Genomic DNA, 14,577 nt, shown 5'->3' with positions numbered 1-14,577 from the left:
TTTTGTCACCATAGTATGGTTTTGTTTTAAATAAAAGAAAAGTGCAAAATAAGAAAGAATCCCAAAAATAACAAAACAAAGTTGCTGTTGTTGAATTGAGTTTAGATGGACGGTGCATTTACTTGCGGTTAGTGTTAAAATAACGGTGACGGTGAGATTAGATAGTATAACAATACTGTAATGTGAGATAAAAGTAAGCACCCAATCGCCTTCCAAACCGTCTAACTCAAATAAACCCGTAACGTCAATGCTAATTGCTTCGAGGCCTAACGCTCGCCAATTCTTCTTCCCTCATCTCTAAACTTTTTTTTTCTTTCTCTCCAACTTTCCTTTGGTGACCCGCCATGAACATCCTCAAAAACCTCGGCTTTGGGGCCAACAACAAGCCAACCGCTTCAATGGATAATTGCGCCATCGCTCAGGGTCCTGAAGACGACGTCCCGCCTCCTGGTCAACAGTTTGCTCAGTTCGGTGCGGGCTGCTTTTGGGGCGTTGAACTGGCTTTCCAGAGAGTTTCGGGGATCACCAAAACTGAAGTTGGGTATTCCCAAGGGTTCATGCATAATCCGAGTTATGAAGACGTGTGTTCGGGGACTACCAACCACAGTGAAGTCGTGAGGGTTCAGTATGACCCTAATGAGTGTAGCTATGACACTTTGCTTCATGTCTTTTGGGCTCGCCATGATCCTACTACCCTCAACCGCCAGGTGGGTTTCTATGAAAATTTATAGCTTTTAAGGGTTGTTTAGAGCTGGGTTTGCATGATAAGGCTTCTTTTTCATCATCCATTCATTTAGCTCGTTAAATTTTCCATTTTAGTGGTGTTTTATGTGGGTGGATCCATCCGTAATCTTGGGAGTTTTTAGAGGTGGATTTTGTGCTTGACCATCGCAATTGTGAATTATCTTAATTTTCAGGTAATTTTGGGGTTCTGTCTTCTATGACTAAGTGGGGAGAAAAAAATTGGGGGGTGGGGTGGGAATGCTGCTGGTTTGTGTGTTACTGATTTCCTTGCCTAAGCGAATTTGATTGTCAAAGTTCCCATCTAGTTTATGCGATTTTGAGGAGTTGTCTTCCTTGCTTTAGCCTTTTCTGTCTTGTAATATGTCTTTGTTTTGCTCATCCTTTTGAAAGGGGAATGAGTAGTGTAACATCTCTCCCAGCAAAAGAGTTTTTTTTCTTCTTTAATTGATAGTTGGGAATTATAAGTTGTGCATGCTACTTCAGTGGTGGTCATCATTTCTGAAGTTACAAGTATTTTCTTTAAACCAGTGAAATTTGGAGGTATTGAAATGTGTCAGGGTGTAACAATGAAATAGCAGATGTGGAATTCTTATCATGATATATTGTTTCTTTTTTCTGGCATGTTGCTTGATATGAGGCTTATTTGACTGCAGCTCATGATCAATATGATCTTTTGTTGGATAACTTGAGATTTGTTTTCTTGTAATTTCAACTCCACTCGATCTGGGGTCGACTGCTCGTTTTCCTTAATAGATAATATTGGATTCTCCAAGAATAGGCTAAGCAGGTGTGTTTGGTGAAGTAGAAAGTGAAAGAAAATAGAAACCAAGAAAATTGGAGAATGGTGAGGACTGATATTTGAGATTCCTTGCTTTCTGTGATACAGCTCATTGATATTTATACAGACAAGTTGAGAATAACTATTTCTGTTAAGCTGACATCAGCTAAACCAGCAAATCAACTAACTATCAACTTCTCCACTACTAATTCTTAGCTGACTCAACTGACATAACTAACATGCCAACTGCTTATAGTCTAACATTCCCCCATCACCTAAAAAAATCCGACAGAAACCAAATCAATTGCCACTTGCTTCTCTGTCAATTTCTTCTAAAGATCAGACTCCAAGTTTCTTGCTAAGTAAGCAAACGCTCCAACTGCTAGGGGTTTTGTTATAAGCTACCTGTTCTTCACCTTCACCTGGTACATAGTTCATTTCAGGTTTCCCCTCAGCAACTCTTTCATGAACAAAATACACCTGTAACTCCTCATGCTTTGATCTATGCTTCGATCTAGCATGGAGACTAGGATTCCATTTCCTTGACTTGGCAACAAGCTCATATAGCGAGGATGGAATCCAAATAAGTTCAGAAAAGGACATTGGCAACACTCCTATATTCGGCCTCTGAAGTTGAGAGAGCTACCAATGGTGGTTTCTTGGATCTCCAGGATATAGGATTTGCTCCCAAAAACACAACCCATCCTGATGTAGACCTTCGATCTTCAAGACTGCCTCCCAATCTGCATCAGAGTATGCTTGCACTCTTAGCCGCTCAGCTGATTGAAATAAAACCCCATGATCAATTGTACCTTGCAGGTAGTGTGGAACTCTTTTAACAGCAACCCAATGAGACTTTTCTAGGGTGACTTAGATACTGGCTCACTTTATTAACAGCAAAAGTGATGTCAGGTCGAGTTGAGCACAAATACTGAAGCTTTCCCACAATGCTTTGATAAAATGATGGATCTTCCAGTAGTTCTCCACCCTCAGCAACAAGTTTAGTTGTGCTCACCATGGGAGTAGGTGCAGGCCTATAGTTCTCTATTCCTGCAACCTTAAGTAGTTCGCAAATATATTTCCTTTGGCTTCGCAAAGCTTTCTCATCAACTACTTTTGCTTCCACTCCAAGGTAGTAGTTTAGATCTCCAAGGTCTTTCAGTAGCTGCATAACTATCTAGTCAACATCACTTTGAGCATCACCTGTGAGCACAATATCATCTACATAGCACAGCAAAAACACCCTCCTTTGGTTATCACCTTTGATAAACAAAGCAACATCTGTTTGGGGTGAATGAAAACCAAGCTGCTGAGTTCATCAAACCGGGCCCTGGGAGGCTAGGAGCTTGTTTGAGCCCTTATAGGGTCTTGTGTAACCTGCAACCTTCTCTCATGTGGAACTTACTTGCTCAAACCCAGAGGGATGAGCCATGTAGACTTCTTCTTTAAGTGTGCCATTCAAGAAGGCGATGTTAATATCTAGCTGCCTTAACCTTCACTTGAATGTCATAGCAAGAGTTAAAACAACTTGCACTGTCCAATCCTTAACAACAGGACTGAAGTTCTCTTTATATCACAACCTGCTGTTTGGGAATACCCCTTTGCCACCAATTGTGCCTTATAATGAGCTATGGTTCCACTTGGATTCTTCTTTAGTTTGAACAACCATTTGCAACCCACTGCTCAATTCCCTTCAGGTAATGGTTGAATAGTCCATGTTTGTTTCTGTGTAAAGCTACCATTTCTTGTTCCACTGCAGCTTTCACTGTGAATGTTGCATTGCTTCTTCAACAGATGTTGGTTCTTGATAAGTGTGGTCCACATGATAAACTTTTGGTTTGAATATTCCTGCCTTTGATTGAGTAATCATTGAATATTGATTACTCACATGACCGGGACTAGGAACAGCATCATGCAAAAACGATGCACCAGTAGGAATGTCCTCAACCTATGGAGGAATGTCATTTTGTATTGAAGCTTTAACTTGCGAGGAAGCTAATGTCTCATGTGTAGGATCATCATACACAGGATTCTTAGCTTGTAGAGAGACTGAGGGAGAAGAAAAACTTGCTTCCTGTGATGTTGCTTGTAAAGCTGAAGATGCTGTTGATTGAAAAACAGTAGGAGCAACAACAATAATTTCTGGAAATACATAGCCTGAATCAGTCGATGAAGTTTCAACTATAGATTTTCCCCCTTTTTGCTTACAAGGAAACTGTCCATCAAACAAAACATGCCGAGAGGTGAACAATCTTCCATTGGCATCCAAACATCTATAGCCCTCATGAATGGTAATGTGGTTTAGGGGAGAAAATAACAGCAATTAAAGAATTAAGGCTGCACAAACAAATAGGAAAGGAGATGGAATTCTAGAAAACTCAGGCTTATGGAAAATCTCTAGTTAATTCGAAGAAAATAATAAGAATAACACTAATGACGGTAAAATCTACAACTTATTTATATAGGTTATAGGCTTCTTTCTTGCAAGTAAAGTTACTAGGCTTTCTTACTAGTAAAGTTTTATTCCTAGCCCTAGCTTTAAACTCTAAAGATAACTAATAACTCTAGCTGCCTATAATATATCTAGTGGTTAAAATAAATATTATGAAATAAAACTGAAGTAATACAATATTAAAATATAAATGAAAGCTCTTGGATCATTCTCCCTGGCTTGGAAAATCGACTTCGGTAAGAAACACTTCCACCACTCCAGTTTCTAGTTCAAGAATTCCATTGGCTGATTCAACAGTAAGATCTTTCAAAGAGCGTACTTCTCCCCAAGGGATATCTACTTCCATATCGTGAACGTTGATATCATTACCTTCCCTAACTTTAACCACAGGTTTCTTACATGGCATCTCATCTTGTGGAACACACTGTATATTAATATATTCAATAGTAATAGAGAGGACATGTTCTTGCACAGGGATGGCATCAAGGGTGGTAGGCAGGGTCCCTCCCCCCCATCCCCCCAAAAAGAAATTGTAAATTATCAATTTAGTCCCTTGAAAATTTTAAATTTATAAGTTAGTTTAACGGTAAAAATACACTTTGGCCTCCCCAAAGATGGAAAAAATTCAATTTAATCCCTTCAAAATTCTAAACTAATAAGCTTGTACAAAGAAAAAATTGTCAAAGGATACGCCACTAAAACAAGCAGCAAATAGATCAGAAACCAATGATGCTGCAGGAATATCATTAAGAGAAACACTTCTATTACCCACTTCAATTCCATAACCTTTATCAGCCTTACCAAGACTTTCTTCTTTGATTTCAAATCAGTAATAAAAGGTCTCCGCCATACCTGCAACAAATAGGACCACTACAGAATTATTACCAATAGTTTCAGCTTTTGGATATTCTTTAAACGAGACCCTAAGTTGGTTTTATCACTCTCAGCAATTCGAGGTAGTTCCATTGGACTGGTATAGTCAGGTTGAACCTAGAATCTGTTTGATCACCACCATAAGCAAGAGTTCCTTGAGAAACATCTTTATTATCACTAGTATTCTGAGGACATGTACTATCAACCTCCATTTAACTCTTTGTAATTAAAATTTCTATTGAAACCAGTTTTGGACTTGCAACATTCTCCAAGCCAATATCGGTTTTGTATTCATGTTTCAAAGAATTAGCTCTCTGAACGAAGGCTGTAACCACAAGAGATCAGTTGCTTTCCACACTATTTTCATGTTCCTGTGCACCAGCTTCAGTAATATATACCTTTTGTTTCTTTCTTCTTTCGGAACATCACAAGCTACAGCTGTTTTTCCACGAGCTGGTGTGCTGACAGCTGATTCTCCATCTAAATTGTTCTTTTTTACCTCAACCAATGTCTTGTTTGACATATAAGCAGTAGGAGTATTCCTGCTCTCGCACCCTGCATGTTTGCCATCTTTAGTTTCTGTCGAGCAGGTCCCAAAGAAATTTACGGCATTGAAAGTAGTTGTTACAACAATTGAATGTTGTTTTGCAATGTCTACTCGTCTACCCACTGTACTCATTATCTGCATATATGCTCTTGGCATTTCTAACAACTCATAAAGGCCATCTATAGTCTTAAAAGTTGTTTCAGAGAAAAAACAAACTAGTCCAAGATGTTCAAACAAATAATTTTTGTTCTGATGCCAAGGAAAACAGTCATGCGAAATTATCAACAAAAGTCCTCATTCGTACCTATTTCATGAATTTCATCCACTAGCAACTGACTTTCTATAGAAACCACTAGAACTCGATTTTCTGCAACAACTTCCATGTTTATTGCAGGTAGTTTTTCTACAAAAGACTGCATCACCTTTACACTATGACTTGCCTTCAAACTTTCCAGCTTTATTTTTCTGAGGAAAAATAAAACTTTCCAGTTTTTTCTTGAGTTCAGCATTGAATTCTCCCTCAGCAAAATCTGTTTCCGTTGTAGAAACTGAAACTCTTTTTACTTCAGAACTATCACTTGCCTTTGTTTCCCTTAAGATATCTAAGAGATTTTCGACTTGCCTCCAATCCTCACCTTTTTCTAAAGATGTGTTTATCGTTGTATGAGCCACCAATGACTCTTCATTAACCGTATAAACATCAATTGCTTCACTTTCTTTAAGGATATTCATCATAGATGGGTTCCAACATATCATAATCTTGCTCTTCCACATGCATCTTTCTGTAAAAGTTAGCAACTTCTACATTAATACCCTCATTTAATTCAAGGGCATGCACCAACCACTCTTTCAATCCACCTCGTACCGCACAATCTGCAGGTCCAACATCCAAGGGGTTTTCTTCCTGACCAAGATCAGATTTATTAGTGAGACTACCTTCCAGTATATCTAATTGTGGGCACCTTCACTCCATCTGGGCTCGCACTTGTTCTTGTTGCCACCAAGCGTAAATGGCATGCTTCAATTCTTCAGTTGCACGTCATAGCATAGCCAATTTTGTTTCTTGACACTGATTTTGTCTTCCTCAACTACTAACGTGTCCGACCATGGCTTAATAGGAAACCCTAATATAAACACTCGAATCTAATTAGGCTTTGCTTACCAAAATTGATGTGGTTCGAGGGAGAAAACAACAACATTTAAGGCTGAACAAACTGTAGGAAATCAATCTAGGCATGTAATTAGTTGTATCACGCTGTGTAGTTGATTCTTAGGAGATTAGTTACCTAAAATATTGATATTCTATATTAGTTAAGATTTTGTATTATAGATCCTAATTATAGGAGCCTATCGAGGCCATATGTATATTTGTATATATTGGCATTCAACTTCACGTAAATAATAATAAGCATTTTTCACAATTCTCACAAAACTTCACAAACGAATAGGAAAGATGGAACTCTAGAAAACTTAGGGTTATAGAAAATCTCTAGTTTTTCTATTAATTCAAATAAAATAATAAGAATAATGATAATGGTTGTACAACTACAACCTACAACTTATCTATATAAGTTTTCTTTCTTGCAAGTAAAGTTACTAGTCTTTCTTGTAAACAAAGTTTTATTCCTAGCCCTAGGCTCTAGCTTAATACCCTAAAGATAACTAATAACCCTAGCTATCTATAATATATCTAGTACTTAGAATAAATATTTTGAAATAAAACTGAAGTTATACAATATTATAATATATATAAAAGCTCCTGCATCAAATGGGGCTATAACCTAGGAATATATAGGGTGATGATCTGTATAGGAGCTTGTATCTATTGAAGGGATGCTGATATGGAAAATAGAGGCACCCAAAAATCCTGAGGTGAGCATAATCAGGCTTAGAATTATACAGCTTTTCATGTGGTGTGAGACCATCTAGAGCTTTAGTAGGCAATCGGTTGATGAGAAGAGAAGCCTGTGCTAAGTGTGTAAGGCCAACTTCAACAATTTTCTGCTGCTTACGTTCTACAGCTCCATTTTGTTCAGAGGAATATTGGCAGGTTACTTGATGTTTAATTCCAAAAGAAGCCAAGACACTAGTAAAACCTCTAAAATCACCACCCCAATCTGACTGCAGCTCAAGGATTTTAGTGCCAAAATGAAGTTCAGCTGCTTGTTTAAAGTGAAGAAATGCTGCGTTAGCTCCTGGTTTTTGCTTCTACATATAAATCCTAGTTGGAGTGGGGCACTATACATTGTAGATGAATGACCAAGGGCAATTTACGACTTTTTCCTATATAACAAGCTATGCACGATGACTGATGTATTCTTAGATCTAGGTAGGACTAGATTTCAAGATTGAAAAGTTTTCATCATAACATCATGAGATGGATGCCCAAGCTGAAAGTGCTACATCTCATAGGACCCTTCAACTGATTGTGACTTATTCTCAGTGGAAGAACTTGACAGAAAATAGCTCACATAATCTCCTTTCAGCTGGTAAAGACCATCTCGTTGGACTCCTTGCATCACTACCTCCTTAGTGATTGAGTCCTTCACATAGCAGTGAGTAGAATGAAATTCAAAAAACACACTGTTATCTTTTGCAAATTGGGAAAAAGATTGCAAATTCTTTGTGATTGCAAGTGTGTACAATATATTATTTAGTTGCAGCTGTTTGTTCTTAGACATAAAAAAGTTATGCCCATTTTGAGATATATATTTAAACCAGAGTCATCACCAACCACTACTTTGTTTGTACAATATGGAGTGGAATGTTGGAACTTTGTCAAATCATTGGTCAGATGGTTAGATGCACCAGAATTGGGGTTCCAGGCACCATCTCTCACAACTGAAGGAGTAGCAATTAATCCTTCATAGTTGTTGTAGAAGCATCAAACTTCGGTAGTGTAGTAGAATTAGATCCCAGGACTAGATATTGTTCATCTCTCACGCTGCCATTTAGAACACAAGAATTGGAAGTCATATTCATGTGATTATCACCATTGTTGGGAGGACCTGCATTAGAAACAAAACCTGCAGCACCACCAAGCGAAGGATCAAACCTTTAGCAACAATTTTGAGCCAAATGTCCTATCTTTCCACATAGCTGAAATTGGGGCCTTGCATTAAAATTGAACCTTCCTCTTGTTCTTCCTGTAAAGAATGGTGTTCTTGGTCGATATTGATAGCGCACACCAGTGTACAGCAATTGAGGACCGCTGTTGACCACCATTATCAATTTAAGTTGGAATCTGATGCACCATATTCGCACTAAATTGTGTAGACATGTGAGATGAAAATTTTCTATTTTCCATATCCAGCAAAATCGAAGACATGGCCTCAGCATCATATGATTGTCTGCTTGTGGTGATTATAGCTACAACAGATTGATATTCTGGTGACAAACCATTTAAAATGGATGAAATGTGCTCAGTTTCTGTAATCTTTTCTCCACAAACATCAAGATTATCACAAATGATCTTGATATTCCTGAGATAATCACGCATACATTGTTCTCTTTTTCTTTGAGCATGGAGCGGACATCTGAGATTGATGATTTTTGTGGTGGATTTTGATGAAAACAGTTGAAGAATTGTAGACCAGATATCAGCAGATGTTTCACAAGCTGCTAGAGTATATCAGAACTTACTACAGATGGAAGCAATGAAGCAAGATTGCTATCTTGCTGATTGTAGGTGACTCGATCTCATTCTTGACACGCTCACTGGATGCACTGACTGTGAACTCTGGAGGAATAGTCTTTGCGCCATCAAGATAGTTTTCAAGTCCATGACTGTTTTCTGTTAGGTACACTTGTTTTTTCATAAAGGAAAATTAATCTCTCCAAGTTGAATGTTCACCCTTTTATTGGTGAAGCTCCCCTCCAATTCTGTTGCATCTTGTCTGACCATGGCTGCATTGATGAGCTGGATCTGCATGCAAAAGAGCTATTTTTGCTAGAAAACAAGCTCTGATATCATGTTGGATTCTTCCAGAATAGGTTAAGCAGGTGTGTTTGGTGAAGTAGAAAGTAAAAGAAAATAGAAACCAAGAAAATCGGAGAATGATGAGAACTGATATTTGACATCCCTTCCTTTCTGTGATACAACTCATTGATATTTATACACACACAAGTTGAGAATAACTATTTCTGTTAAGCCAACATCAGCTAACCCAGCTAACCAACTGCTTATTGTCTAACACAGCTCATGATCAATATGATCATTGTTGGATAACTTGAACTCCACTCGCTCTGGGGTCTGCTGCTCGTTTACCTTAATGCTAATTGTGTTGTTAATATATCATGAGAAAAGCTTGTCCTGGGCGATCAATCAATTTGATTCAACATAGTCTTGATTAGCTTTGGCATTGTGATAGGCTGTGAATCCTTTGGCAGGGTAATGATGTGGGGACACAGTACAGATCTGGGATTTACTTTTACAGCCCAGAGCAGGAGAAGGCAGCAGTGGAATCCATGGAAAAACAGCAGAAACTCCTCAACAGAAAGATTGTTACTGAAATTCTGCCGGCCAGGAAATTCTATAGAGCAGAGGAATATCACCAGCAGTACCTTGCAAAGGGAGGTCGTTTTGGTTGTAAACAATCTGCTGAGAAAGGATGCAATGATCCTATCCGATGCTATGGCTAAGTTGCCACTTTTTCTGTATGAACTTCTGCTTTTGTCTATGGAATTTTAATGCCTTGTGTTATCTATGTTGTTACTGAAGGTGGTGGACTTGTAATTATTCATAATTCCAAGGCAGACCGATATCTATGTTATGTATATCTACAGTGATAGGATAGGACATGATGTTTGAACTTTCAAATATGGCGATCATGTATTAATATTGAAATATTACATACCTTTATGGTGGAGGATGTTTCCTTTTCTTCCATTTTTTTTCTGTATAATATAAAACCAACGAAGTCACTTAAAGGCTAAAGACAATAAATAGGATGATTACTGCATTTTCATCAAAAAGTTCACAAACCTTTGCTTTGACGGTCAAGTATCATTAGGTTGATGAAGAGCTGTATGTGTTATTCTCACTTGAAGCTCAGTCTCAGACTGATGGGATCACGAAAGCAATCCACCCCTAAATGTGAATACAACAAAAACCATGACAGTAGCCGCTGAAAACCAAATCAAACTCATTATACTACTGTCTAAATTTACTCCATTATCTGATTAATTTTTTCTAAAAATATTTATGGATTTGGGTGAATTAATTAAATGTGTAATTTTTCCTTAAATAAATTAAATAGAGACATTTAAAATAGATGAATGATTTTTAAATTAAAAAGAAGCAGCAGCGGCAGCATGCACCGCCATAAAACACTAACCTGTGTAGTATGAAACGATGAACCAAGATCATATCCAAAATCTAATTACTTAACAGAGCATAAAATAAAGAAACATCTTAAGGGTATTGGAAGAATGATTTGTTGGTGGGATCAATAACTAGACTATTTCATATCTTCCTAAGTTGGCTTGGAATATTTATGTACATTCTATTTGGTGTGAAAGAAATGGTAGAACTTCTATGAAAATTTGGGAAGTGGTTTGATGTCGTGCTTATTAATTTTTTGGATCATTAAATATGCAACTTTGTTTGAACTGGAATTTGTTGAATTGATTTTTGTTTCTCTTTGATTCTTAGTTTGTTGTACAAAACATTGTTGTTCTTAGTTCTTTGTAGCAGGTTTATTGCTTCTAAGATAAATACAAATACTTGAAGGATCATAAGCTAATATGAAATATATATTTTACTCGAGGATCATGCAAAATTATATGATTTGATCTGATTTATTTTTTGATCTCACTGAACTAATTTGGGACAATCAAATTGGTGTTCGATAGGATCTCCTCTAGGTCTTACCTACCTAAATGTTTACTTAGACTCATCAATTCTAAGTTTTGAAGTTTATTCGATTTAGTCTAATTTTTACAATTTAGCCTATGTACCAAAAATTAATTAAACAACGTATCCATAAACCAATCACCATAAATTTAGTTACCACTCATCATTATTAAGCAAATAACAGTCAAGCAAATACTTAAATAGTATAAGAGTAAAGTGAGAGAAAACTTAAGAATTTTTTGGATGGTGCTTTGAAGAAGATGATGACGACAATAATGGAGGTGAAAATATAACTAAAATTAATATTTTGATGCTTTGCAATGTAAAGAAAACTAGAATATATTGAAGTCTTTTAAATAAAATCAAATACAAAGTAAATTTGAGGACTAGATTGAAAAAAAGAAGAAAAAGTCACAGTAAAAACTAACTAAATTATCAACTAAACTCAGAAAAGTAAATGGCCAAACCTAACAATGGAGAAGACAACTAAATACTTAAGCCAAAAAGATGAAATAAAAGTTCTCATTTAGTTCAACCAAAAAGAGTTTTTTAAACGGTTGAAAATCAACCCTAATATTGACAAAAATGCCCTTAAAATGTGTGTTGACTTGAATTGTTGGACAAAAGATTACCTCTACAGATATTTTCTCCTTGTCAAGTAGCAGTGTCGTGACATCCATACCTCAGTGCCGCGACACCCTAGATAGTGGCACAAGTGTGGCTCTAAGGGTTCCCGATGTTGCGACATCCACTAGCCGATGTAGCGACATGCTTGTTGGTGCTCACGATTTCTCCACTTCAACACCTTCAGTGATATCGTGACTTAGAAACTCGATGTTACGACTTTGAGCTCGAAAGTGTAGTTTATTGATCTGAACGTGTGGTTTTAGGGCACGTTTTTAAATAACTCCAAGTAATATCTCTCCAATACTTAATCTCAATTGAGATCCATACCAGTTTAACGATGTTGTAATTTTGGTTTCAAAATCAACTTCTTTTTATGATTTTTTTTACTATCAATTAGGTTTTATTTAGTATATAATCAAAAATTTCCTCAATTATCGAATAGAAATTTTCAATAATAATAATTTTAAGATTCGAACCGTCTACTAAAGAAGTCAATATCAATAAGTTGTACGTATTATAAAAATCAGGATATATAGTTTGGGCTGAAATTAATTATTATATATACATGTGTTTTGGTTATTCATTATATCCAATACATATTTTAGTCTATAAATGTATAAGATAAGTTGAATGGTTAAATCATGTTAAAATATTATTTTTCGATTTCACTTATTTGTTGGTTTTGGCATAAATAGTACTTGGATATTCAATATTAAACTTTATTATTATATTTAAATTTATAAAAATAAAGATAATGTAAATAAAAACCACCCATAAAACTCAATATTTTGTGGTAAGTGGTAACATAGCTGGAGAAGGACAGGTCAGACATAATTATTTGGACGCAACAAAGATGAAAATCAAAAGAAAGGTGTTGGTTATAAGACACAGCTAGCAAACAAAACAAGCAAAAAAACTGGCAGAAGCAGACGACGACCAACAAACTGTTCCCAAGGTCAGAACTTACCTCTCCTCTTTGCTGCAAAGAGTGGCTGAGTCTAATGACAAGCGCCGCCTGTTCCAGTCCCAGAAGATGTCTGTTTTCCATGGACTTACCAGGCCAACTACATCCATCACAACCTATCTCCACAGGATCTTTAAGTACGAAAATTGCAGCCCTTGTTGTTTTGACGTTGCTTATGTTTATCTTGACCGCTTTATGCAAATGCACCCATCTTTGCCTCTCGATTCTTTTAATGTACATAGGCTGCTTATAACCAGTGTTTTGGTTTCTGCCAAGTTCATGGATGACATGTAAGTTTTTTTTTTCTTTGTTTTAGATTTTTATTAGTCTTTCTTGGATATTTAGCTGGATTTGATCTGGGTTTCAAAGTTGATCCAAGTAACTTCTCTGACATGTTTGATTTAGAATTCATTAGCTTCCAGTTCCAGGTTCAAATAAAAACTTTTTCTATATGTCATGGTATATCTTCAATCTTGAAATTTAATGTTTGGTGACAAATTAACTTTGTTTTAAGCTGATATTTTCGTTTTCCTGGAATTTTTTGGAAAAAAGAAACCATCTTTTACAATACAAATCAAGCAAGGTGACCATACAAGTACAGCCATGTGAGAAAACCAGCATCTCTGGTCAGACAAGACAGCCCCACTTACCTTGCATGTGCTGCTATTCCTGTAAATTCCCATAATGAATTAACATAGGGGAAGGGGATGTCAACTTTTAGAGCTTATGACAGCTTAATTAGGGCCATATATTCTGTTATAATGGCAAAATATCTACTTGGCTGCCTTCAGCCTTTGATTATGCGAAAGTACTTAATAAAGTCTTTTTACTATAAATAACATACTAAGGTTTAGTATTTAATTTTGAAGAGGTAATTTTGAACCTTAATAAATACTCTCTTTTTTTCGTGTGTTAAAGTGATTAGTTTGCTTTCTTTAAAACGTGATAAGCATTTTTTTTAATGCTTAACCTTACCCCACTTACAATTGCATATATTTTACTTAAAAATGAAATGCACAATTACCTTTATAGTAAAGGTACTAATTTTCTCATAGCAAAGAAACCCGGTAAGTATTTTAAATACCATCCTGTCCTGATTTCACAAGCAATCATGGCAGCTCGTCATTCTTTTTAAAATCTAAAGTTAACATATTTTACCATTCCGGTAAATCATTTTACTGATTTTTAATCTTTTATTTTTATATGTCAGATGTTACAACAATGCATATTATGCCAAAGTGGGAGGCATCAGCACTGAGGAGATGAACATCCTTGAGGTGGATTTCTTATTTGGTTTGGGGTTCCCATTGAACGTAAAACCTGACACCTTCCGCACCTACTTTTTTCTCCAAAGGGAAATGCGGTTGCAACCCCCCCCCCCTTACAAGTTTTGGCAGAACCTTACCAAAACATTAATAATGGGAGACCTCTCAAGATCCACTGCTGTTTCAACGAAGATGAATCCACCCATCAGCAGCAACTTGCTGTTTAAACTGATATTTTATCATTGGTGGTGGATTACTGGAAATACATGACCAACAAAAGATGTTGGCTCAAGTTAAAATGGAGCTGACATTAGGAAAATTACCACATTGATGTCAGTTTTACAGATCGGATGTCAAAAATCTCATTTTGGTGTAAATGTGACTTTTCGGGGCATGTTTGGATTACTCATAGTTTTCCTTCTACGAACACTCTGGATAGTGAAAATGATGCGTACAGATCTTGCAATGGATTG

General features: G+C 36.5%; 1 protein-coding gene and 1 pseudogene across 1 annotated transcript; both read left to right on the top strand.

Moving 5' to 3' along the window:
* The first annotated feature begins 63 nt into the window (after positions 1-63).
* On the top strand, positions 64-10,282 carry LOC107931485 (peptide methionine sulfoxide reductase). Its single transcript, XM_016863384.2, has 2 exons — positions 64-707; positions 9,784-10,282. The coding sequence occupies exons 1-2, from the start codon at positions 345-347 to the stop codon at positions 10,033-10,035; spliced, it is 615 nt and encodes a 204-aa protein (XP_016718873.1). The 5' UTR covers positions 64-344; the 3' UTR covers positions 10,036-10,282.
* A 1,241-nt stretch (positions 10,283-11,523) lies between these two features.
* LOC107931407 (cyclin-U4-1-like) lies at positions 11,524-14,509 on the top strand (annotated as a pseudogene).
* Positions 14,510-14,577: the final 68 nt, after the last annotated feature.

Source organism: Gossypium hirsutum, chromosome D09 (genome assembly GCF_007990345.1).
Source record: "Gossypium hirsutum isolate 1008001.06 chromosome D09, Gossypium_hirsutum_v2.1, whole genome shotgun sequence".
Classification (NCBI taxonomy): Eukaryota; Viridiplantae; Streptophyta; class Magnoliopsida; order Malvales; family Malvaceae; genus Gossypium; species Gossypium hirsutum.
Note: the sequence above shows the minus strand (reverse complement) of the source record. Positions and strands in the feature narration are given on the sequence as shown.